Here is a 27096-nt window from a genome sequence, read left to right as displayed (position 1 = left end):
AGCTTGAATGTTGGTCAGTACTTGAAGATAGGGTCACAGAGTGCGGGGTAGAGCGCTGTGCTAATCTCTGCAATCCCCATAAACTGGAAATGTAGAATTGTTTAGTAAATTTTGGGGGGGCAGAAAATCGATCTATACATCCCAAAGAGGGGTCTTTTTTGCTTGTCATCAGAGAGAGGACACAGTTACTGTTTGGGAGTCTGCCATAGACCCCACAGTGACCAAGTAATGGGGGCTAAAGAGCCTACAGTGTTCAAGCTTAATGAAATTGATCTATACATTAAGTGAGACATCTTTGAAAGGAGATTGCAAACCCATTAAGGATTGTACTCTGTTAGGGGAAATGAGAAAGAATGTTCTGTAACTTGAGTGTAGACATCTGCTCCCAATCACTGCCTGTGATTCCCCATCAAAACAATTCTCCATGGTAAGAGCACATACTGTTCATAGGATTCCAAGCCCAGGATAGTCTGGTATATGTAATGCTCTCTCCCCTATTTTCTAGTACTGAACGTTTTGAAAGACAAACAATTGGTGTTTTGGTACGCATACAGCGTGAGTCCTAGGTGGTGGTAGGTTGGTCATAGTTATAGCTTCAAGTCTGACTTAAGTTTTTTTTTCTTTTACATTTTCTGCCTTTAAATTTTTTTAAATCTGTGATGTTGAGGGAAATAACTCTGCCTTTTCTATTACTGCAGATTTCAGCGAACTCAGCCTGCGAAAAGCCGATGCCTTTCCTCAGGCGGTGAACCATTGTTCATGGATGGCGGCATCCCGTTTGTCAATATTCCACTTACTGATGGGCAGGTACTGACCCTCACTGTTGAATAGATATATAGTGGTTTCAACTTTCAGTGGATCCACCAAATATTATTTGTCTTTTGTAATGGATGCAGTTTAAAAAAAAAACAATTGTTGTCTTGCCAAATTTTATTGTTATTTCATTCCTTTCGATTTCCAAAGCAGACTCCATCCACAGGCTTGCATTGCCTTTACTCCTTTCCCAAGACTTGTTGAAGTCCCCACCTTAAATGCTTTGTTCACTGGATTATGGGCACTGGAAAATGGACAAGACCTTCAAGTCCAGGGGTTTAATGATTCAATTTCCAGGAAAACTAGCAACACAGAAAGTCTTTAATATTTTTTCTGTAACCCCTTAAGAGCCCTGAACTAACAAGAAACTTCAGTGCCAGCCGAATTATTGTGAATCTCAGGGAACACCCACCCAGGTGTCCTTCTCTTCTGTGCATTCTACTTTTCTTATAAGTACCTTTTACTATGTTACGGCTAGTTTATTTTTGATGAGCATTTTTTCTGGCTTGGTCGCCACTCTGTGTAGTCATCTTGCGTTGCGGTGGTCAGTAGTGTGCTGCTGGCAACTTGCATGGCTTTTTGTTTAGATGTTATTTATGAACTTCAGTGAATGTAACACTAATACAGTAGTAAAGTGAAGTCCAGTTATACTGGTCTGTCGTCTCACTTGGTGAGACGACAGGTGCTGGTACTCCTCGATCTCTCTGCCGCCTTTGACACGGTTGACCACACCATCCTATTGTCCCGTGTCAAGGCGGCTGGAATTGAGGGTTCAGCCCTGATCTGGCTGTCCTCCTTCCTGAGGGACCACACCCAGGCGGTTCGGCTAGGAGACCTCACGACCACTTCACTCCCTGTCACCTGTGGTGTTCCCCAGGGTTCCTCTCTTTCCCCTCTACTCTTCAATCTGTACATCTCTCCTCTTATTTTTGCTCTTCAGCAGCTGGAGGTCACCATGTACAATTACGCCGATGACCTCCAGCTCATCTTTGATCTGTCCTCTTCTTCCCTCTCTGTTTCTAACTTCCAGTCTTCTATGACATTTATCAGGGATTGGATGAACCACAACCATCTCAAATTGAACCCGGATAAAACCGAGTTGGTTCTCACCGGTGGTTCTTCCAGTCCCTGGAATTCTCTCTTCTGGCCCCCCACTCTTGGTCCCCCCCCCCCCCCCCCCACCCCCTCAACTTCGGTCAAAACACTGGGTGTTAAAGTGAACAACCAGCTCACCCTTCATTCACAAATCAGCTCTGTAGTTTCCTCCTGCTTCCTCACTCTCCGCCCTATCCGCACTGTCTCCCGTTTTTTTTCCCCTCAGGCACTCAAGCAGATCATGGCCGCACTGGTGATATCGCGGCTGGATTATGCCAATGCCCTTTACAACGGCATTCCGGCATACAGCATGCGGAGGCTCCAGATGGTCCAGAACCGGGCGGCCCGGCTGGTTTTTGGTCTCCCGCGATATCATCACTCTACACCGCTCCTTAGGGAGCTTCATTGGCTTCCCGTCAAGGAACGCTCCCTCTGTAAGACCGGCTGCATGGTCTTCCAGGCCCGCCAGGGCACTGCCCCTGCCTTTATTTCCTCGCTAATAAAAGAATATGTTCCCACCAGAGAGCTCCGCTCTTCCTCCAAATCTCTCCTCCAAATCCCACGTTTCAAACGGAAAAAATGGGGCGGAACCAACTTTTCTACCTTAGCCCCTACATTTTGGAACTCCCTTCCTGATCACCTTCGCTTTGCCACCCACTATCTCTCTTTTCGGAAAGATCTTAAAACGTTTCTTTTTAAGCAGGCCTTCCCCGTGTAATCTTCCTTTTTTTTTCTTGACAGGTTGACTTTGCCTCTGTTGCCGACTCCCATACTAGCGCCAAGAAACCGTACGGTGCACGCTGCGCTTTATAAATGTTTTAAATCAGAAATTAGAATTGGTTGCCCTATACTTTTTAAGGTCTGAAAACAATATAATAATTCTTAGAGAACAGCAAGCCAGAAAATGACCTCATCAGCCAAGAGGAAATGTAGTCTGGACTTAAAGTATGCAAGTTGCGCAAATACATGATCATTGTGATACCGGCAGTTTATATTCCTGAATTCGATGCAGCAGTTTCTTGAATTATCAGTAAATAATGGAACTGTCTCCAAAGAAGAGGGGACATTTATGTTGAAAGACCCATAGTACAGGTTTCTAGTGCAGCGCTCTGATATCCCTCGCGATCAAGTTCGCGCTATATAAAACTTTATAAATAAGTAACTGACTCTTTGTTTAGAATAGGTTGCCCTTTTCTGTCTGCCTGGTGTGGGTTTTCGCTTGCTCTGGTTCCGCATTGCTTGTTCTAGGTTTTTGCTTTCAGTTCATCCAAGCATTGTTGTAGAAATGTGTTGAGTAAAACCTCCCCTGCTGTTTTCTAGAATGTCTGCTTTGCTGGAGATGACTTGGAGAAAGTTGACGTGAAGTTGCTGGACAATGGTGCTGTACAGACCATTGAAAAACTAATCGTAAGTTTAAATGCATGTTCTCCAAACTTTATCACAAACTATATAACTCTTAAAAGACACTATTTTATGGGCAGGTATGCTGCTAAATTCATCACATTTCTATGAGGAAATATGATTTTGTGACAGACCTGCAGAGTTGGGCCTGATGGGACCAATTTGACTCCCAGTCTCTAGGCTCCTCTTGAATTGGGTCCCTAACCAATGTGCTAGGTGACTTGAAGCAAGGCAGTTGGTTGCACTTTACAGGATATATAAGCTCGCAGTTCAGCACTAAATGTTCAACCTTTGCGCCTACAGCATGCTTCACATTTAAAACCTAAAGGACCAAGTATCATAAAGATCAAACTTTTCAAAATGTGTCTCTATAATCTCTATTGTTTTAAATTTCAGTTGTAATGCACTTGACTAGCCACTGTAACAAGCCTACATTCAAAGCACACTTCCCTTCTTTGTGCGATATTACAAAGTGCACTCTTCTGTGAATGTAAACATGCAAAAGATAATGAAAACCTTGGATAGCCCAGTACAGTGCAGAATAAAGCTTTCATTTGTTTGAAAATGCCATACGACTTTATTCCTTTGAAGCAGCAAAACCATTTATTTAAGTGGGTTTGTCATATAATGGCCACCAAATGTGTTTTCAGTGTAGAAAAGTAAACCAGCTAGAGTGAACGCATCTCATTTCAGTGCTAAGCTAGAAAGGTCTCCTCAATCCATACAACGTAAACATCTATTTCATAGTGGCTCAGGATTCACAGGTATCCAAGGATCTCCTGGTAATTTCTTCCCCTAAGGCATCTAAACAATTCCCGTTATTTGAGCGGAAGGGATCAGCTCAAGTTAATAGTACTGCTAGCATAGCTGGGAGTCGGGTAGCCTCACCTGAGGTCTCTGCCCCCTTGAGCGTTATAGATTCAATGGCGTCAATGTTAACCAGTAATGTTGGCAATTTAGTACATTTTTCATCTGTAAACGTAAAAACCACAATCATTACTGAGAATGAGGTGTTAATTTCTCCATCTACGGTCGTTCCTCTTCCCATGTCTACTACTAATTTGCCTCAATCAAAAATAGACTTGGATGATGACGCAATGGCACATGCAATGGTGCAGAGCCCAATTTTGGAAATGGACACTAAGACTACCGGAGACTTTCAAATTTCAGTGAAAGATATGCTAAATTTGATATTAGGGGAAATACGCGAGATGAAGCAATTTCAAAAGGCTGAGTTGGTAGTAATCAGTAATCGGCTGGATAAAATTGAAGATTCAATGACTTCCTTTACAACTCTATTTCTCGAATCTAAGACTAGTATTTCAGGGTTGGAAGATGACTACCATACAGAAGGAAGTGTCTACTATCTGTAAATCTTCAAAAGCCTTAGAAATTAAACTGGATGAATTAGAAAATTATAATAGAAGGTCCAACCTTCGAGTGGTGGGCCTGCCAGAGAATATTGAGGGATCTGATATGATGCAATGGATTGTTTCTTTCTTTTCAAAAGAGGTAATCCCCGAGTTTAAGGGAGACCTAACAATTACACGTGCGCATCGAGTACCTGCACGCCCATTCCTCAACTCTCCATTTCCTCGGACAATTATTGTTAACTTCGCCGATGTACGGGTCAAAGAGACAATTCTTTCGCAGGCCTTTAAGAAAAGACAATTCTATGCTAACCCCACAACTAAATGTCGGATCTTTTCAGATATGTCAGCAGCCGCTGCTAAACGGAGAAAAGAATTCGTAAAATTTTTGCAATTGTTTAAGGATAAGGGGGTTCAAGCTTCAATGGCCCAACAGGCAAAGTTAAAAGTTTTGATAAAAGGCAAATTTCACCTATTTACAGATGTAGACGAGGCACGTGAGATGCTTAATCTGTTGCCGTTAAATTAAGCCCAAATAGGATACTGTAGATTGATGGGGGGAGGGTAAGTCAGGAACTGGGAGATCACAGGATTAGAGGCGCAATAACAAGGCGCCTTATGAGGGGGGTTAGTGTCAAGTGGCCAGCGTGGGGAGGAGGTGAAACTGTAGAGCGGGGTCACAAGGCAAGGTGCTGGAGGGGGGCACCTGAGGTGGGGGGTGGGAGGGGGGAAAAATAAAAAAGTTAAAGTTTTTGTTGAATATTGATAGAAAAATAAGTTGGCAAGATGTATTTCTGAGTTTCAAATATTTTTACATAGATGTCTCTAGGGGTACTTAGAGTGACCTCTTTCAATGTGAAAGGGTTGAACAATCGAAAAAAGATGAGAGCAATAGAACTTTGGATTAAGTCTGAGCGGCCTGCTGTTGTATTGATCCAAAAAACTCATATTTCAAGTGCCAAAATTAATTCTTTTTCTATGTTTAAAACTTGAGCGTCATATAGAGGGTTTTCATGTGCTCAAGAATCTAAAAGCAGCGTTGCTATTTTTCTTAATTTAAATTTAGACGCAGAAATTATTCAGTTTGAAAATGGGGGGTAGGGAGGTGGTGTTGGGTCACGTGTTTAATGAAAAATAGGAGAAGGCCAATTACTTTTGTCAGCTTTTATGCCCCAGTGGAAGATCGCGCCCTAAGTTATGATGAGCTATTTAAATCCTTGTTAGTTAGGGGGGACATAGTGATAGGGGGAGATTTTAATATCCTTATGGTTGGAAAATTAGATTCTTCCGTTATGACGAGTAAACAATCCAAACCAAAATCAAGAAGCTCCTATGCAGTATATGTCAATATTAGATTTAAATGATCCATGGCGTATTAAATTCCCACAGAAAAAAGAATATACTTGCTGGTCTGGGAGACATAGATCCTCGTCTCGATTAGATTTGTTTTTGGTTTCTAGATTATTAAAATTGAATTATCAAAAACTCTTTCATAATGGTTTCTCAGACCACGCAATGTTAATTGAATTTGAAATAGGTAATGAAGTTAAGCCTACTAAAAGATGGATATTTAATAAAGCATATCTGCAGGATGATAATTGGATCTCTTTTGTAAAAAACGAAATTGTTGAGTTTATAGCACGTAACGTAGACACAGCCCCACTGCATATTGTGTGGGACTCATTAAAAGCCTTTATTCGCGGCATTATAATTAGTAAAGACGCAGAAGAATGGCGCACTATTAAACAAATTAAAACCTCACTCTCCCAAAAAATTAACTCACTTACTCTATTGAGACAAGTGAACCCTTCTAGGGATGTTCAAAAAAGATTAAATGAGGTTAAACGTGAACTCAATACGTTTTTCTTCACACAGAGTGAACAGCAATTTTCGATACAATCACAGAGGATTTATGAGGAGAGTAATTTCTCTGGTAAACTCCTCGCATGGCAGGCAAAAGAACGGGCTGCCGCAAATTTAATTCACTCCTTAAAATGCGCGGTCACTCATGTTGAAGTTTCACAGACGGACGCTATTGGCACTATTATGTTGTCCCATTATAAACAGATTTATAGTCATCAGCAAATAATAGATCACTCCAGACTTGTAAATTTTTTATCTAGATATAATATGCCCTCTTTAACTCCGGTGGATAGTGATTCAATGAAGCGTCATTTTTCTAAATCAGAATTAGAATTTGTGGTGAAGAATTTACCGATTGGTAAAGCTTGTGGCCCGGATGGGCTTCCGGCTGAATTTTTTAAGACTTTCTTTAGTGTTTTTTCTGATTTATTATTACAATTATTTAATTATATGTTAATGGGGGGGCTCAAGTCTCAGGCTCTTTTGGGGATGGGTCTAGTTTTCTAAAGAAAGGGAAAAATTTAAAATACCCTAACACGTATAGGCCCATTACACTACTTAACACCGATTATACGATCCTGACTAAATTAATTGCAATACGATTTAACTTTTACGATTTAACTACCAAGCCAACTTTAGATCTCAGTTGATGGGCTACTCCGTCACAACAGTGACTGATATCCCGTCTGCCAAAATATAAATCCCACTATATCCTATGGGATTTATATTTCGGTGGACGGGATATCTATCACCATTGTGACGGAGTAACCTATAGGCCGAGATCTAAATCCGGCCCCAAGACTCATATTTCGCCCACTAGAAATGCTGTTCAAAGAGCAGGCCAAAGATTGGAACCAGGTTGTAAAGTCCTCTTTTCCTCGACTTCAAACATGTATTTTTCTGCATCTCTCCAGGACTAAATCCGCAGGTATCATTCAATCAATCAGTGGTTTATAGAGTGCGCTACTCACCCATGAGGGTCTCAAGGTGCTGGGGGAGGGGGGTGTGAGGAGGAGGAAGCAACTCCGGGCCAGTCGAAGAGTCAGGTACTGAGGTCCTTCCTGAATGAGTGGAGGGCTGGGGAGCGTCTGGTGTTCCAGGTTTTGGCTGCGATGGAGGAGAAAGCTCTCCCACCGGTTCTGTTTCGGCAGATGCGGGGGACCTTTGCCAGGGCGAGGTCAGCAGAGCAGTGGTTCCTCTTGGCTATGTGGAAACATACTCTGTCGTTGAGGTATTTAGGTCCGATGTTGAGGGATTTGAAGGCGTGAGTGAGGAGTTTGAAGATGACCCTCTTCTCGACTAGGAGCCAGTGGAGGCTTTGTAGGTGTTGGGTCATATGTTCGTGGCGTGGTGTCCTAGAACGAGCCTGGCTGTGGCGTTCTGGATGGTTTGGAGCTTGTGTAGAAGAATTTTGTTTATTTCGGCGTAGAGGGCGTTGCCGTAGTCTAGTCTGCTGCAGGGGCGGCTCTAGGCTCATGGTGGCCCTGTGCAGGGAGTGTGGGTAGGGGGCCCCAGAAGAGGGGGTGCGGGCGGGGCGGAGCTCAGGAATGTGTTTTAATAAAATGTCCAGAAAAAGGCGTTCATCAGAGGAGAAAAACTATATACATGTCCAACTTCATTGATGCTTTTTGAAAGGCAACCAAATTATTGTCATTTCATTCTTTTTTACTTATATCAGGTGAAAACCATCTTCTGCACGTTTTTTATAAAGGTAGCACTGAATGCAATTCTCTTTTACTGCTTTGGCTAGAAACCTCAAAAGAAAACGGAGCTGTCTTACAGTAGCTTGGTTCGAACACAATAATGACAACCTGGAAAATGAAACAGGCAACTGAGAGTAAAAAGGAAATCCAAAAGTGCAGGCCCCCTGCCCCTCTCTGCTCTTGATAAGCCACAATATGTCTCACAACAGTGCCCGCGTTGTCTAGTAGGCTCGACCAAAAAATGCCCAACTTTGGGACTCTCACGAAAGATTGTTCACATACATTTTTTGATGCACGCTTTCATTAATTAACAGTCACTTATTACCCTAAGTGTGTTCTCAATACTGTGATATCTGGTACAGGTTTTGCTATTTTATTAATGTATTAAGCCTGCAATCATATAAATACCTCTGACGAACTCGTGCTAACGTTGACAATTGATCTAAAAAAGTAAGAAACGTTTGATGAATTTATATATATGTAGTCTGGGAGGAATCCCTGATGCTTACACAATGCTGGCTGGGAAAATATCGCTTCTCGAAGCCCAGCAGCTCGATGTGCCTGATGTAGGGGTCTGACATGGTGCCGGCTTCCTTCCCTTTCCTGCCAACGCTGCTCGCTGCCGTCGGGGCCGCAGTGGTTTGAGCCCGGGGTTGTCCTGTAGTTGGTGGCTGTGCCGCTCAGTTCCTCCTCCCTGTCACTCTGCGCTCGCCGCCGGGCCTCCTGAGGCTGCTTCGGCGCTACCTCAGACTCAGACAGGTGTCTGAGTCAACGTTTGCTTAAAACCCATCGAAACCCCATCGTCCACACTCTGAGCACGCATGAGATGCCAGTTGTTCACATTTAAGTGAGGACTGCGGTGTAATCAATTTGTTGTTTTATTTTGCCTGACTATAGAAGTCGAAAAAGCGTTATTTCAGCATCTTTCCGGTTTCTCATAAATAATAACCGAATAAATCTAACTTAAATAGAATTTGCAGACGAGCCACCGAACGTTCCGCCGAGTAACTAAAGTTTCTAGTTACTCTTGCAGGCAAAACTTTTTTTTAAAATTAATCTTGGCTACCCGGTCTGAACATGTGGTGTGGTCTTGTACAAGTTACTTTATCCGCATATGCCTTAGTTGGTTTTCTCATCTGGTGAACTTGTGAGTGTTCAAGGTTAGCCTGGAGCACTCCACATTCAGAAAAATATATATGTAAACATATTGGTATAAAATATAAACCTAAATATATATGACCAATGTTTTAAGGGGGTTACTGCTACCTAACAGAGTGGCCGCTCATTTCATTGACCTCAGCAAGACGGTCGTAACGTTCCGCCGAGTCCTACCTGCCACCAGAAAGAATGCAGACTGCCGCACGCCACGCCGCACGTGGGAAGCAATGTAATGTATTATTATGCATGATTAAATAAAACCGTTGCATACACCAGTAGTTGATTTTATTCCAGGTTATGCGTTTCGCTTGCCCAGCAAGCTTGGAGATATATATATATATATATATATATATATATATATATATATATATATATATATATATATATATATATATCTCCAAGCTTGCTGGGCAAGCGAAACGCATAACCTGGAATATATATATATATATATATATATATATATATCTCCATTGCATGTTTCTAATAAGACAAAAACAAGTTAAAACCTTTTAGACGAGGAGAAAAAATAAAGACATAGCAGAGCTGACACAGGAGCCCCGAACCCAACTCTAAGCCAAGAATGCATTTAGCCTTTTCGTCATTTCACCTGCAAGTAAGAAGGACAAATACGTGGCCTGATTGCATGTGTCTGGCAGGGTCCAGGCATGCTGATGGCACCAGCTGCCGCTCACAGGCGCCTGTCAGATCTGTGAGAGACACTGCGGTCTCCTCCCTAGAAGGAAGGACAAGAAGCAAGCAGTCAGCTTCAAGGCGCTAGCCCAGGCTGTTCACGGTGGCCATGGTGCACCTGCAACAAGGGTCCAGCGTGCTGCGTCTCCTTGAATGGACTATTGTACTGTAGCATTTTATAGCGCTTAGTTACTGAGCCCACGAGGGGCACTGAAGCAGTTGCCTTCATGGGAAGCATGCAACGCCGTGCAGGGCGTGTGGCTGGAAGGGTGTTGTCTTTTGTTTTTTTGCACCGATGTGAAAAGTGTTTTCATGTGCTGTGTGACGAGCACCATACTTCAGTAGTGCAACGACTTTTCACGACTGCCAGAGGTAATGCTTCGGACAGCTGACCTCGTCTGCGTGTGATTCATGGTGAGTCTGCTGTGTCAAAGCTCGTTGGCTCGCGCTCGCCACTGGCAGCAGGACCCCGGCGCAGCCTATCTGTACTGCAGGCAGGACTAAGAGTGGGGAGGGGACAGGTTGGAGGGGGTTTCCTTTGCAAGACCATGGGCGCCACCAGACAAAAAATAAAATCCTTACTCTGGGGAATGTAACCGGGTCCTCGTGTAAAGCGCTCCCACACACTTGTGCCGAGTTGGCGCTATTAAAAATAGCAACAACAAAAATCGAGCGGGAGGGAGGTTTATCACCCTCATTTTCGTTTTGAAAAGTTGCCGGGTATGCGGGTGAAATGGGACATCTTTGTGTATTGACTGTGTCTAGACCAGCAGCCCGGGTGTGTGTGTGAATTGGATGAAAGGATGGGCCTCCATTTCCTGCCTGGTCCCTGCTTCCCAGCCCCTGCCCGCCCCCACATGCAGGATATGCAGACCCCTTTACCCCCTGCCTGCACCCCTTCTGTGGCTGCAAAAAAGGGTTGAACCCCGGTACTTAGCAGCACGTTAGCAGGGCCGGAGCCGGCCTGGGCAGCAGCAGGCCCTGGGCAAAGCCGGAGAGGCCGCCGGGGCCCTTTCAAGTCCGGGCCATTGTGTGCTGATGACCGGGGTCACTTACGGTCTAGTAGCAGTATGAGGAGGTTGAGTCTGCGCAGATCACTCTAATCCTCGGCTTCCGACGTCTGTCAGCCGCGACGCCCTTGGTGAGATTGAAACACCCCGGCGCCACTGACTGCCAATCAGGAACGAGGGACACAGGTGCGGAGCCGAAGGCCAGTGAAGGGAGGACTGGAGGGGGTGAAGGGGGGGTCAGGGTGTTTGCAAGTTAGTGGAAGCCGGAGGCCGCCAAATCCCTGCCAGGGGCCGCCACGCCCACGAATATGTATTGTATCCGATTCCTCGTGGCGGCCCCTGGGGTTTGGCGGCCCTGTGCAGGTGCACAGTTTGCACATGCCTAAGGCCGGCCCTGTCTGCTGGTTATGAGTGCGTGGTGACCATTTTTCTGCAGTCAGGAGGGATCCATTTGAAGGTCTAACGGAGGATGTGGAGGCAGTCAGGGCCGGACTGAGAACCAAAACCGGCCCTGGCAAAGTGCTCGGCTGGCCCCCTGGGGGTGCGACCAAGCTCTTTGCCGGGCCAGTTTTCGGCCGATTTTGTTACAGGGCTGATTTTGCAGCTATGCTGCAAAAACGGCCCTTTAACAAAAACGGCCTCCAGGGCCCAAAACCGGCCCCCACCCTTGCGGCGCACCGGGGGATTGCCCGGTGCCCGCAAAGGCCAGTCCGGGCCTGGAGGCAGTTGAAACTGGAGGATGCGACTGCGTTGATCTGGTGGTTCATGGCGAGGGAGGAGTTGAGGATTATGCCGAGGTTCCGAGAGTGGTCTGTTGGGGTGGGTGGGCTCCCGAAAGTGGAGGGCCACCAGGTGTTGTCCCAGGCGGAGGTGCAGGGTCTGAGGATGAGGACCTCAGTCTTCTCAGAGTTGAGCTTTAGGCAGCTGTCCTTCATCCAGGCTGCTAAGTTTCTCATTCTTTCCTGTAAGCTGAGTCTGGTGATTTCTGGGTTCTTGGTGAGGGAGAGGATGAGTTGTGTGTCATCGGCGTAGGATACAATGCAGAGCCCTTGCTGTCTGACGATGGCGGCCATGTAGATGTTGAAGAGTGTCCGGCTTGGTGAAAATCCCTGAGGTACTCCGCATATTATGTCAGTGGGGTCGGAGAGAAAGCGGGGGGGGGGTCTGATCCTCTGGGTTCTGCCGTAGAGAAAGGATTGGATCTAGTCGAGGGCGGATCCCTGTATTCCTGCGTTGTGGAGTCTGGCGGCTAGCATGCGATGTGAGACTGTGTCGAAGGCTGCGGAGAGGACTGCGGTGTGTACCTGGTCTAGCAGCATGCAGATGTCGTCTTTGGCGAGGAGGGCGGTCTCAGTGCTGTGGTAGCTGAAGAACCCAGGCTGGGATGCATCTAGAATGGAATTTTCTTCGATGAAGGCGGTCAGCTGGGCATTCATGTGTCTTTCGGTGACTTTGTGGATCAATAACAGGGGTTATGCCCACATTACCCTCCCATACCTGGACAAGGAGCATCAAGAGATGAAAAAATAGAACAAACTGGTATTGAGGGATAAATTCAATTTATAATTTTTAGAACATGAAAAATAAATTATCCTGTTCTATATAACTAAATATATAACAATTTACTTACAAAAATTCAGGGGACGTATAAACAAGTACAGAAAACAGGATGGCGCAAAACTAATATGTTCAAAGAAAACAACTTCACTATATACACACATTACAATGCATTATATACAAATCACAAATACAATCTATACATTACATATATATACAAAAATTACAAAAAATTACAAAAAATGTACCCAAAGATAGGTCTCACTATATGACCTGTCACACGATATATACACTCCTAATTTCGAGTGATATAACTCTATACTGGAGATCCCTAATACGCCTGAGATGTAATTTCTCTCAAAGCTCTCTTTTGCATAAGGCGCCTGAATATACAAACAAAGATAAACTAAACAGGGACTCCTAATCACAAGGGTGTCGACGCTGTCGCGGTCGCGTTTCAGCCACAGGGGTCTTTAGGGCTTCATCAGGACAAGGGTACTACAACAACATTAAATAAAACGAAATAAATTACACAAGAACAAAGCCATATCAATACTCTCACCCGTCTGTAGAAGTGCAGTGCCACTCGTGCCCAAGTGAGAAAGTGCTGAAGACCAAATAGCTCCTCAAAAAAATAATAACAAATGAAACACAAAAGGGACCAGAGTGAGCCTATGAAGAAAGAAAGAAAACAAAAAAAGAAAAAGCACCACTACCAAAGGAAAAACCAAATATTCCAAAGGAGATACAGAATCCAACTATTATCCATAAGGACAAGTGAAATTAAAAACAGAGGGAGGTGCACTAAAGTAGTAAATCAAGACACCCAACCAAAGAGTACAGAATTCGGTGAAAAACACACCACCCCACACCATGGGGTATAAATACCTGAAAGGAAAACACGCGCTCATCTAAGAAACGGTCACCCAGGGCACCAAGGGTGAAAATAGATCCACTGGGCACCTGCGCCCAAAGAGTACTAAGCAAAAAATAAAATAAAATAAAGTGATATTATAACCTATCGTCGCTATACACCAGTAGAGAGAACACATATCAAAAAGATACATCACAACACAACCAACAAGTGCATACCTTAACGCACCAAGTTGAAGTCTCACATGCAGTAATGCCGGCTTCAGTAAAGATAAATCGTCAAAATCGAAACCAGGGTCGAGGCAATTACACTCGTTCCTGAAAAAAGGAGCAAAGAGATCAGGAAAAAACCTCGTTCTCTCTGCAGTGCCGTAAGGGTTTCTGCACAACCAAGCAAATAAACTAATCACCAAAAAGGAAAACAATACTTTCGGTGACTTTGGCGGCTCAGGGGAGGAGAGAGATGGGCCTGTAGTTCTTCAGGTCAGTTGGGTCGGCCGTTGGTTTCTTGAGGAGGGGTTTCACCTCTGTACGCTTTCAGTTGTCTGGGCAGATGCCGGATATGAGGGAGGAGTTGATTGTTCATCCTAGTTCGGGTGCGATGACCGCGGCGGCCCTGTGGACGATGTGAGCGGGGCAGGTGTCCGTTGGGGCTCCTGAGTGCGTGGTCTTCATGGTTGTGGAGATCAGTTTGTTAGATGCAGTTGCCCAGGAGGAGGTGATCTGCTTCTCAGCGGTGGTGGGTGGTGTGGTGCTGTTTTATGCTGGCTCGCTGAAGTTGTTGTAGAGGGTCTTGATCTTCAGGTGGAAGTAGGAGCTGAGTTCGATGCAGAGTTCCTGGAAGGGTGTGATATCAGTGGCTTCGCAGGTGGGTTTTGCAAACTGCTGAATGACGTTGAACAGTTTCTTGAGGTTGGATGCACTGGTCTTGACTTTGTCTCTGATGAAGGTCCTTTTGGTGTCCCCTTTACTCTGGTGGTAGTCCTTCAGGGTTTCTGTGGTCTTCTGGTTCCTCCAGGTTTTCTCCAAGTGTCCGCACGAGCGTCTGGCTTCATGCACAAGTCTATTCGTGTACTGCCATTCCTCTTCTTCAAAGTTACATTTATTTCTGAAGAACAAGAGCATGTACGAGTGATGGATTTACTCATAGTAACAAGAATTGAGACCGCTAGTCTCATGTTCAGTACACAAGCATAAAATGACAATGTAATTAATCTTTTTCCACCACACCTGCCCGAAGGCAGAAATGATTCAGAAAAGGGGGTGGTGATGGACAGAGCATCTGAATTAAACAGAACACTCATACCCAGTCAAAAGCTCATGGCTTGATCCATCACCGTTTTTTAGCTCACTACACCATCCCAGTTCAGAACCTGGCTATATGCAAATTAGTCTGTCCCTGGCCCAGTGCATCATGGGAACAGGGCAGACCAAACTACCAAGCCAATTCTTTACCGGAAAGGAAACAAGCTTCCGGGGACCGGTTTCTGGCATTGCAGCCATCTTCGGCCCGGCTTGCTTGAATCCAGATGGTGTAATAAAATACATCTTTTTTCACTACACGTGCCAGAAGGCAGTAATGTCAATTCGCCACAAGTTCCATTAGACAAGGTGCAGTTTTGCTCCTAAAGCTCTTCTTTCATGTTCCAGTTAGTACTATCGTACCCAAGGAGAATAAATCAGCCATCCACGCTTTTTAAATTTCGAAGTAATAATTGCAAGGACAAAATTCCACAGCTGAGCCTTGATTCCATAGGAAGTTCTGACGTTACTACCAAACCTATTGCAGTTTTTGAGTGGCAATCAGCAGTTCAAAGGGTACAGGCTTTACATTTTATTCTGCCAAATGGGCCTTCCTAGGTTACCAAGTATTCCCCCGGGCTTAGATTTGGAATTTTGTACCACAACTGTTAGCTTTCCAGTTAGTGCCTCCAGAAATCTGGACTTGTAAATCTCTGGGACTGAATATTTGGAATGAGTTGAAAAAAACTGACGTGCAATGCCAACTTTGATACCCCTGAAGTGTATACAGTGCGATGGGCTTTGCAAAAATCTGACCATTAAGTAAATGATTTGACTGACCATGGATAGTGTCCCTGGGGCAGATGTAAATTCATTTTCTTTGTAAGGTATCTCAAGGGCATCTACATGGCTCAGCATATGAAATTCTTTTCAGTAAACTTAATAGTTCCAGAACTAGCTATGGTCCCGAATCCTCACAGGGTAACATTGGATTATTGTCTGCTATCGCGGAGATCGCCGTCTGCTTAATTTGGTAACTATGGTTGCGACCAGAAGAGCTATTGAAAACAGACTTAATTTAATACTTAATGGAAATCAGTGATATGCAGGAAAAAACAAATAATTGTTCATATTTGTTGATGTTGCAGAGATATTACGTTTTACCAAGTAATAAACTTGTCTGAATATTGATAATGTAATAGTCCTGTTGCTTTGCACTGCTTCTGCACCTACACACGGCACCTTCCAAGGTTGGCGTTAACTTCTTGACTAATTTACTCCCAAGATCCAATGCTTTAGAGGGCCAGCAAACAGGCTCAAAATAAGTTTTATTGAAAGTAATCCTTCACTTGGGACTGGTAGGTGCTCCCAATGACATCGCAAAGCTGGGAGCCTAGATGTGTACCCATTCGCAGGAATTTATGAAGTGCTTGGAATGGAAATAAAGTGCAGGAACTTCGCTTTCTCTGAAAACCTGTTGACGTCTGTGAAATTACAGTACTTTCCGATTATAAATATTGCAACTTTGCCTAAAAGTGCTATTACTCCCCCTTTCAAAGGAAAGTAGCACTTAGTAATTGCAAATTTAAAGCACTCTAGGATGGGATATTGGTAAAGTGCAAACGTGTGCTGTTGCTGAGGTTTTTCATCTATCACCTGGTAGTTCTCAGCGTATGCTCACATTTGCCAGCCGTCACTTTGCTCAGACATATTGTGGTAGCTTATCTTCTGCGATGTCACTATTGACTTTTTTTTAAATCACATTTCCTCATTTAATTCATTTGATAATACTGCAGCCGCCGCTTAGGCTTGCAGACTGCCAGATTTCTGTTTGTAAAAGAGAAGAACTTGCATGATTTATTTGAACTGTATTGCCTGTGCTGCCTGCAGCTATAAAATCGAATCGCCGCTAAAACATTGAGTTTTTGGAGTCTGAACTCTTAGCAATGACCATGTAGAATTAGATCATGGAGTATGAAATGAGCCTACAAATACATAGATTATAGACCGATTGTCTTATTGCAGGGACTGTTTGGCTCAGACATCTAAAACGTTCTAGTACTGTGATGAACATAATGGCCATGTGATCTTTGAAATGCACCTAAAGGTTCTAGTGGTCCCTGCCACTGACTGTGTGATTGACTTCAAGAATTTGTGCAAATAGAGTGACGTTTATTGTACAGTGAAATGTGTACCAAAACTGTCGAGCAAATTGCCTAACTAAATATCACTTTTTTCTTTCTTCCCAGAATCAACTGTCCCTGTTATGTAAGAAAGCATCTGAAAATTCAGAATATTGACAAGCAAACTTTACAGAACTTTCTAATTTAACCTTTTATTTAATTTGGAACTTAATTGAAACTTCAGACCTGAACTGTGAATGTGCTTGTCCAAGCAGTTGACATAGCATATGTTAAATTTGTAAATGGCACTCTATACTGTTTTTAACTTAATTTATATCTCTGTTTGGGAAATGGCAGCTATACTGTATATAATGTTTAATAAAGATTTCTTATTCTAAACATGTGTGAAATACACTTTTTCATAAAACATTTTGACTGTGGAATGCAGTACTCTGCATTGGAACATTTGAGTTCTACATGTCGGCAATCTGAGTCTTTTGATAATGTCACCTTCCAGTGATGCCAGAAATGGTACTCATCTGTGAGGGTCTTAAGTGAATAGTGAAGCTACAGGAAGAGGAGTCAAGATTTGTGCATTGATCGAATAGTATGACTGAAGGTTTCTAGTGTGAGACTTAGTGACCGTCTTGATGTGTAGTTTTTTTTACTGGGACAAATCACTAGATATTCTTCCTTCCACAGCAGAGTGTACATTCTATTTCATTTGCTACTAATTTAAAATGTCCTGTCTTTTTGTAGACCATAGGAAATTGGATTAACCTACTTGGCAGAGTAGGGCTGTAGATGTCAGCTGTGACAGAGCTCCCTCAAACCCTATTCGATAAATTGGTACATGGAAGTCGTCTCTTAGGAGAGGCAGATGTTATTCTTAGGGTTGTCTTGATGAAAACATTTTTTTTAAACCATCTTTATTGGTATTTTCCTGACTATTCCAAGATTGTGGCATGTATAGGATACATATTATTAGTAATACTTCTTCAGGTACAGAATCAGAATTCAACTTAACACAATTACTACCATATCTATACCGTTTTCTCAACCATGTAACACCCCCCTTTCCACCCACCCCTTTTCGTGTCTAGATGTCCATTGTTTATATTCTCGTCTGGGATTCTATGCTCAGCATCTGAAATGCAGATCCACAGATCTGTTTTAGATCTCCCTTCCCATTACTTTTCTTGGAGATTTTAATGTATTATCCCCCTCTTCTGCCTCCCCCCCCCCCCCGAGGGTCTCCCAGGTCTGCAATCATCGTGAATCATGCCTGTGCATCCTCCTCAAGTCTATCATCCTTCCTTGTATGTTTCATTCAAATCAATTCCGCCGTCGCCCACTCATTCAGATCCCTCACCCAGTGACTTATAAGCAGAGGAGCCGGGCTAAGCCATGAGATTGCTATCCTTCTTTAAGCAAGTACAAACCCCAAAACTACGAATTTCCTACCTAGATTTTTCTCTTTAGGGCTGGGTATTAAATCCAATAAGACTGAGCGTATAGTCTTGGAAATGGACCATTCAGTAGCCTTGTGTATTCGCTCCAAAACTCCCTCCCAAAATGGAACCAGGATCCAGCATGCCTATTTCATGTGCACAAATCGGGCCGCTGTTTCCCCACACCTTGGGTAGGCATTTGATCGTCCGGATAGATTTTACTTCATCTGTATAGTGCTAAATATAGTTGATGTACTATTTTATATTGAATTAACTTAAAACATGCATTAGAACTCACTTCATAAACCCCTTAATGCACTCTTGCCCATTCCTGTTCGAATATGGGTTCCTCTGAGTCCTCCTCCCACCTTGTCTGCACTGTCGTCTGGGAGGGGCCTATAAATATGGGAAACTAAGCGGCCCTCCCGTCATTGATAATAGTCTTGTTAGAACAGCGGTACAGGGTGTTTTCTCTGGGAAGGAATTCCACATTTCCCTAGCCACCGCTAAAATATTTCTGTATTGTAGGAATTGTCCCACTCCCAGTTCAAAAGTGGTCACAGCCTCCTCCTGGGTCATAAATCTACTGGTACTGTAAAAGTCCCCCATAGGTAGGCAACCTCTTGTCGGGGGGGATTTCACCAGGGGGTTAGTGTTATCTTACTTTGTTTTTCTTGTTATTTAATCAAGACAAAAATGTCCTTTTCCTTTCATTATAGTAATATTGCAGATACACTATGCATGGTGCGGAACTGCACACTTGCCCCAACCGATAATGACGTTTGTGTCGGTTTGTAACAGATTTAGCTATTATTGGGACTGCTAGGATGCCTAGACATTATACTTCTGTACCATGATTCTCACCCCCTGCATTGTTACTGATGTGACTTCATCAGGATTTCATTGTATTGTAATGTCTTATATTTGATATGAAACTAATAAAACATGTTAAAAAAAAAAAAAGTAGGCAACCTCTGTCCATCCATCTTTAGATGGACATGGACTCCGCAATCTTTTTAAATGGTCTGAACACCAACAGTGGCATGTCAAGTGAGTAGGATGACTTCCGGATTATCTTTAACTGTCTCTTCCCACACTTTCGCCAAGTATCTAATTAGATATGGGTATTCGTTTGGAATCGCCGCTCCCATCATGAGTAGCTCAGGAAAGGGACTTCCACCATAAGTGCCCGGCAGTAGAGTTTTCTCCCAGTTGATCCCTTCCTCCAGCCTGAACAGCATGTTGCAATTGTGTTCCTACATAGTATACATGCGAAGAATCTCCACTCCGTCGCCCTCCAATTTTTGTTGGAAGGTATCCAGCTCAACAAATTTACGGTTATTTCCCCACAGAAATTCCAACAGTAAGCTTTCCATCTTCAGAAAATATGACTTCGGGACTTCATGAAAAGAATGTCTCAAAATGTTAAAGCATCTGGGTAGATTAACATTTTTATAATTGCCACCCTTCCCATTAGAGAAAGTGGCAGGGACTTCCTGAATCCCACTGAGGCGTGTATACCTTCAATTATTCTTCCTATGTTATGCTCCAGGAACAGTGAGGACGAGTGCCATAGTTAAAATCCTAAGTAACGCATACCCTCCTTTCTCCATGACTGGCCTACTTCCGGGTATGTATCTATCGCCTACCGTGCCAATTTCCCAATTGGGATAGTTTCGATATACCGGTATTAATACAAAGTCCAGAAAACACTTCATTAAAGTGTTAAATCCGCTTGGGATGGGTGTCTTAAATACACCAACATGCCATCCGCATATAGGGATACGTCATCTATACTATCCCCAAAGGGGATTCCATATCCCTCTATATTTTTCCTAAGTGTTGTCGCTAGGGGCTCCATCGCTGCTGCAAACAGCAGTGGCAGCAGGGGGCATCCCTGTGTTGTTCCTCTGGTCAAGGTGAACTTGTTGGACATTATTCCTCTGAGTCGCACACGGGCTGTCTGATTTGCATGTTACAATTGTACCCACTGGAGAAACCCCTGTTGGATCCCCATATTCCGAAGGACTACCCATATGTACGTCCACTCTACCGAGTCAAAGGCTTGCTCAATATCTAGCATAGCCAGGGCACATTCCTCATTCTGAATTACCAGGGCATGATTGCCTTGAAGAAAACATATCGACGTATTTGCGACTGATTCTTTGGACACCACTTTACAGTTTCCAATAATGGGTGTGTAATTCAGTAGGAATGTCCAGTTGCAGCTAGTCCATTGGTTTCACAACTTTCACAGTCACTGGGACCTGCTGTACACTCTGGCTCAAGGAGAACAGAATACATGGTATGAAGGCTGTGTGGTTAGATCTGGACACCCCTTTGTTCTTATCCTTTTAAAAAAAAGATTATTATTAGCCTCTTATACTGATTTCCAGTCTGAGATTCAAGACTGAGACATTGAGCTGTCTATGGTGCTCTGAGAAGCAGATGGAAATTTTTCCAGCAAGCAGCAAAAAAGTCTCCTGTTTCAGGAAGCTCTCTGACCCCATGTTCCTGAAGTCTTTTTTTTAAATACAGTTATTTCTATAAATGATTGCTGCCAAACAAATGTTCCCACAGACTCCCTAATATTTGTCAGACACTTCTAGTTATAGAAAGGTGGTTTACGGCCACCTATACCAGGGTAATTTGTATCACAGCCGTCTAACATGGCAGCACTTACCTTTCCCTCACCCCATTGTCGTCTCCAGTACTTCCAAAGGTCAACTCAAAATAACCCACTCCGGCTGCCAAAAGATCAAAGGAAATCCCCATGCCTCTGGGACTGGGGTATTCCCCTCAAGGCAGGGAAGAGCTCCACTGTGACTGGAGTTTTCCTCTACCAAACGGCAAGGATTGCAGTACTTTTTGAAAACAATTACGTGGCCAAAGATTGGGAATGTCCTTCATACAGTTTGCATCAGACTGCACCAAGGGAGTAGCCAGAATATAAAAAGACCCCACTTTGAACCAAAGATCTGATAATCCAAAGCACATAACACAAGGGAATCCAAGTCTCTGTAAAGGAGCTCTCTCTTCCATCCAATGATTTATCTATTCATCCTTTCACCCATCCACTAATATACACCCTTTAACCTTTGCATTCTGCCATCCATTCATTATTTCATCCATCATTCAATCTTATACCATTCATTGTCCATTTCACCCATGGCACATCCTTCATGTATGCATGCTTGCGTCCACCCACACATCCATCATTTGACTAACACATCCATCAATGAAGTCCTTGAGCTATCCATAGATCCTTTATCCATCTGTCCTCCGAGATTTCCATTTAGTAAGCAAACCTTCCTCCATCTTAGATTTCCCTTTACTCTGTCATCCTTCGACCCACCCATCCATCCACTCCGATTCCAATGTACTCTATCCTTGTACCACTCCACCTACCCAACCATCCTCTTAGGCATCCATTTACCCTGCCATTCTTTCACCTACCCATATGTCTTACCATCCATAAATCTCATGTTAACAATTTACTGTGCCATTTTTCTACCCACGCATCTATTCATCAAGCATCTCAGATTTCCATCTACTCTACCATCCTTTCACCTACCCACCCCTCCCTTCGTTATCTCAGAATTCCACTTGCTATGCCATTCTTTCACCCATCAATCATCCATCCTCTGAGATTTCTTTTTGCTCTGCCACGCTTTTATCCATCCATCTAGTTATACCTTCAACCACCATCATACACTCCTCCATCCTTTCAGCCACTTATCCTTTCACCCACTCATCCATCCTTTCACCCACGTATGCAACCACTCATCCATCCTTCTTTTGCTTTTCTATCAACCCATCTTTCTGCCTTTTATCATAAAGTATTTGCTTTCTTCTGCCAAGTATATTGCAGAAACAATGGGAACCCAAGTAATCTGAGAGGGACCTGGAGTACAGTTAATTATACAGGAACAATGGTCCCCTACAACATAAATGAATGGTAGTAATCAACACAGAGATATAATAAAGACTGTGTCGTAGATATCCCAATAGTAATAGAAGTATTTTTATTTACATCCTGAATAAAAAAGGAAACGTGCTGCTTTCAATAGCCTAGGAGTGCTTCCACCAGTGTATGTTCATTACTCGTGCTATACAGCCCTTTGCCCTCTCCATACCCCTACAGGGCACCCCTGGGGCCAGCGTGTTACTACGGCTGCGAAGCTGTGCGGCTGGGACACTGCTGGTATTGAAGACACTGGGGATCTGTTCCATGATGGAACTTTGATTCCCTCATGACGAACTGGTCGAGGGGGAGGGTCTTTATCCCGGGATCTTCCTCCTACACCACTCACATATAGCCTCCCTATCTGCCCGATGGGGTACACTTGTCACAGAGCCTCCGGTACACCACACAATACACTATCTACACATCCTGGGAGTCGGGGGTCATCTGGTCAGGTGGTTCGCAACATTGCTACGCCACCACACTGCTTTCTCTTTCAGTCCTCTATCTGAGCACTGGGAGGACCTGGGGCGTGTCTTTACCGAAACAGAGTGGAGGGCCCCTCCTGTGTACCTCGTATTCGACGATTCCACAAAATACAGCTCTTCGTACTCCACTGGGCATACCTTACCCCGGCCAACATTAGTAAATACTTCAGTTGCACAGACCTGCCCCAGATGTCACTCAGCCGAAGCAGACATTTTACATATGATCTGGCGGTGCTCAGAACTTACCACGTACTGGAGCGAAGTAGCCAATACTCTTTTCTACTGCACAGGGCGAGATATACCTTTCAGCTGAGAGGCCTACATTCTTAATCTGTTTGGGAGGGGGAGGAAACACAGAGCCACTTCCGATTTCATTGGTCTGGGCCTAGTCGTCACCAAACGCCTAATCACCAAACACTGGAAGGAACCTGGTGCGCCACAGATTGCGGCATGGTGCCTCTCCTTACTTAACTGGGCCAAGGCGGAGAGCACTGCCCTGCGCAGGGAGGATCTGTTGGGACTCCGCAGGTTCCCTCTCGCCATGGAGTGGAAGGCTATTCTATCGGAGCTGCAGACCTCTGATGAACCGACGGGGGCTCCTCGCCGGGGAGAGTCGACATCACGGAGGTAGGGACACAGATGGATGGGCCTTCTTGATTGCGCCTATATAGGGGCACAGACGCGACAGTCCCACATCTGGGTCACTCATAGGGCTAGCTGGTACACATAGAAGCCAGACTGGGCATGGTGCACCTACGTGGGTGGACCTGGGGTGAGGGGAGAGTCGAGCAGCGTTTCTCTTCCTTCCTTCTTAATACCCGTCTCTACAGTTCAGGATTGTATGTTATCACGAACGGAAACCATAAGTGTTTTGAGTAATGTCATGCTTGATATAGGATACATATGCCACAACCATGCACAAACAGCTCTTAGAAGACCGCTAGATTAGTAGAATGATCTACAAATAGATTCAGGCAGTATCCCTTAGGGATTTAACGTAATGGAGCTGCCAGATGAAAATAGAGACTTGCAATAAGACTAAATAAGTAACAGTGGGGTACATTACAAGATGGCCGCCACTACAGCACAATAAAATTCGATTTTGTAAACTGAAGAGACCTAATTAACTTCAATTAGGAGCCAATAAAGCAATTAACAAGCATATAAAGAGCAAGGCAAAATGACAGAATCCCAGTTGCAGCCAGAGAAGAGAACTGGACGGTCGTGGATAACAGCCTTGAGGGAAACAGACAAGTAAGTTACCCCTTAGTCATGATGGTAGTTATGGTAGTATTCCTTATCACATAAGGAAATCTTACTGGGACCTTTTAAAACCGAGTTTTGTAATTTTAATTTCAATTTCTCTAGAAAACTTTGGGCATACCACTAACCAAGAAAATCACTTGAACCTGTTGTAAAGAACTGAAGGTCCAATTTCATTAAGCCTTTTGTTCACCTAAAAAGAAAAAACTAAGGTAATAACAAGAAAACTATACGGAAATGTATTGTGAAATCAATTATAAGTATTAAAAAAGGAAAGGGGAACTAAATAGGACCCTTGTATTTCCACAGCAAAAAAAGAAATAAAGTGTTAATGGCCATGCAGCCCAGATTCTAAGTAACTTCTAATGGGAAATTGAACCAACATCAGACCCAGAATCAGGTAGGAGTCCATTGAAATATGGTGTAATAAGCTTGAAATAAACTCCAGCATGGCAAGAGGTAGTAACAACATGTAGTTTACAAATTGTATCCCAACAGTGGGCAGAAAGAGGAATACCTACTGAATATGAAGAAACACTAACTGGGAGTAAAGGATTGAACCCAAGATTTCTCTTCTTTAAGGTAATCACATTAATATTGAAGGAGAGATAGAGATTGCATGAGAGACCCAGTAAGATAATACAATTTGAAAGGGATCTTTTTCTTTTCCTACAATTCAGTAAACCTAGGGGCAGAAAACTCCTTATGGTTTTGCAACTGAACTACCAAGCCAATTGAGAAAGGCTGTGAATTTTATACAAAAATGTAAGTAAGTGACTTCCTTCTTAAATTTTAACCAGCAATAGAGAGGGTTTTGGAAACCAGAGTCAGTCAGTTACAGTGAGTCCACAGAATAACAAATAGCCAAATAAATGTTGAGAGGACATATCAGAATGTAATATTGAGTCTGTATAATCACTTAAGCACAATGTATATGATGAGAAACCAGTCTAGAAAAATGTAGGATTTTTGTAATCCATGAATAGGGTTGTTAATATAATAAAGAGTAAATGAGAACATATAGAACTGAATACCACTAGATGTATGATTTTTTTGTATAAAGAGAAGGGGGCAGGTATAGATTGTTGGGTGAATATCAATTCTCTCCAAGGAATGTATTTTAATGAATATTTTATATATTTCTGATTTAGATTGTTTTTTAATAAGAACCTATTGTCCTGAAGGTGACCCAGCGTTTTCACCGAAATGCCGCGTCGACAGTTTTTTCTTTTTTTCAATTGTTTTATATATTATGTATTGTAAAATTTAAATAAATTGTATGAATTTTTTAATGAAATACTAATGAAAAGATCAGATCTTTTGGTAATAAAAATTTGAATATAAAATGTATTTCTTTGTAAATCTCGCTCTGTTCACCCTAGAGAGATAGACCACAGTATTAAGATATATAGCACATATGATATGTAAATTTGTTACTTTGTTTTAGACTCCAAATCTGACTCTACTGACGTTAGAACAGGAAGGCAGAACGGGTAGATTGTCCGTCAAAATCTGACCTGTTTTGCTTAAATAAGGAAAAGGGACCATTATATTTTGTCATTGAATATGTGCCATTATGTACTGTGGCAATGTGTTGCATATACAAGTTTTAGCTAACTGATATGTACGTACCTATTGAAAAAAGCAAAAATGACAAACCGATTTAAACATAATAAATAAAAAACGAAACATAAAGTGTGACAGTAATTAAGAAGAGCGATTCGAAGAGCTCTGGATTAGTCATGTGTGGCCCCAATACAATCAACTGTAAGGTTGCATTTTAGACCTGTGAGTCCCCCCTTACCTGTGAGCTCAGACATCCCTTGTCCGTGGTCATTGTATCTTCCTGCTGAACACCGTATCCTGTCCTATTCTTGGCAGGTTTGTTTTTCCTCTTCTTGCTTCACTTGGAGGAATCTGCAGCACTAACAGATTGCCTTGGAAATTGTCCTTGGACACCCGCTGTGCTACCCGTTAATCCCCAGGCGTCGGGCCAAATAGCCACTTTACACTCCCAATTGGACTTACTGGGACCCGCTTGGCTCCAACCAATTTTTAACTTCTTTTGGACCCATACAGTTTCCTTTATGGTCTCCTCATAACACGGATTGCTCTCATTTTATGCTCCAACTAGGCATCCTTCAGAGGCCATAATGCTCTAGTCCTGATGATGATCCCATTATTATGTTAGAGATTGAAACAGTCGACTTTTGCTCCTTGACACTGTACTGTTTATAAAAATACTGTATGTTGTGTAATGGGGCTTGTGGCCTTATTGTTTTTTATTAGGGCTGCATATGACTATGCCTGAGCTCTTCAAATCGATCTTATTGATTACTGTCCCACTTTCTATGTTGGCTTATTTTATTCATGATGTAAATAAAATAATAATTTACCGTTTGGGATTTCTACAACAGTCTTCATTATATCACTGTGTCTATTACTGCAATTCATTTATTCTGTGTAATTCATCTGGAAAGTTGCAGACGAAAGAGGCCCATAAAGAACCCCACCCGCTGTAGCTGCTAAAGCAGGGGTTCACAACTCCCCTGGAATGCACTCTTTTCAAGCCAAGCAGTTCCCTACTGTAGACCTTGGAATGTGTTGTGAAATGAAACCATTGGGTGCAAGCCTCAGGGTTCTAGCAATGAAGAGAGGTCCGCTTTTAAACTTAATATAACAGATATGACCACTTAATCATATGAAGGAAGTGTAGATGATCACAATCCACTGCTTACCTTATTTTTTGGATATTCATATTTATATAAACTTCAAAATTCTGAGATTATGAATTGTACTATTAAACAAGTTTTTTTAAAAATGGGGTTCAGTTCAAAATGGCACATTTTGTTCTCATACTATTGAAGCCTTCATTTTAAACATTGAATTTCAAGTGTGATTGGCCCTTGTAGACATAAATGGGGGGATATGCTTCCTTCAAACTTGCAACTCAGATTTTAACTTTTTTCTAGTTATGCCAAACAGTGGCATACGTCCAACACCCTTTAATTTTAAGGCCCAATGCGTGCAAG

The 27096-nt window shown here is 43.1% G+C and overlaps 1 protein-coding gene across 1 annotated transcript in view; it reads left to right on the top strand.

The window, feature by feature from the left end:
- The window catches only part of LOC144798626 (borealin-2-like), a 265361-nt gene extending 248102 nt beyond the window's left edge, over window positions 1-17259 (top strand). The window contains exons 8-10 of the mRNA XM_078669584.1: window positions 699-807; window positions 3229-3315; window positions 17025-17259. Coding sequence (XP_078525710.1) covers window positions 699-807; window positions 3229-3315; window positions 17025-17075 — 247 coding nt within the window. The 3' untranslated portion in view covers window positions 17076-17259. The remainder of the gene's footprint in view (window positions 1-698; window positions 808-3228; window positions 3316-17024) is intronic.
- The last annotated feature ends 9837 nt before the right edge of the window (window positions 17260-27096 follow it).

This window comes from Lissotriton helveticus, chromosome 12 (assembly GCF_964261635.1).
Source record: "Lissotriton helveticus chromosome 12, aLisHel1.1, whole genome shotgun sequence".
In the NCBI taxonomy this organism is placed as follows: Eukaryota; Metazoa; Chordata; class Amphibia; order Caudata; family Salamandridae; genus Lissotriton; species Lissotriton helveticus.
This window is presented reverse-complemented; position numbering and strand designations above follow the sequence as displayed.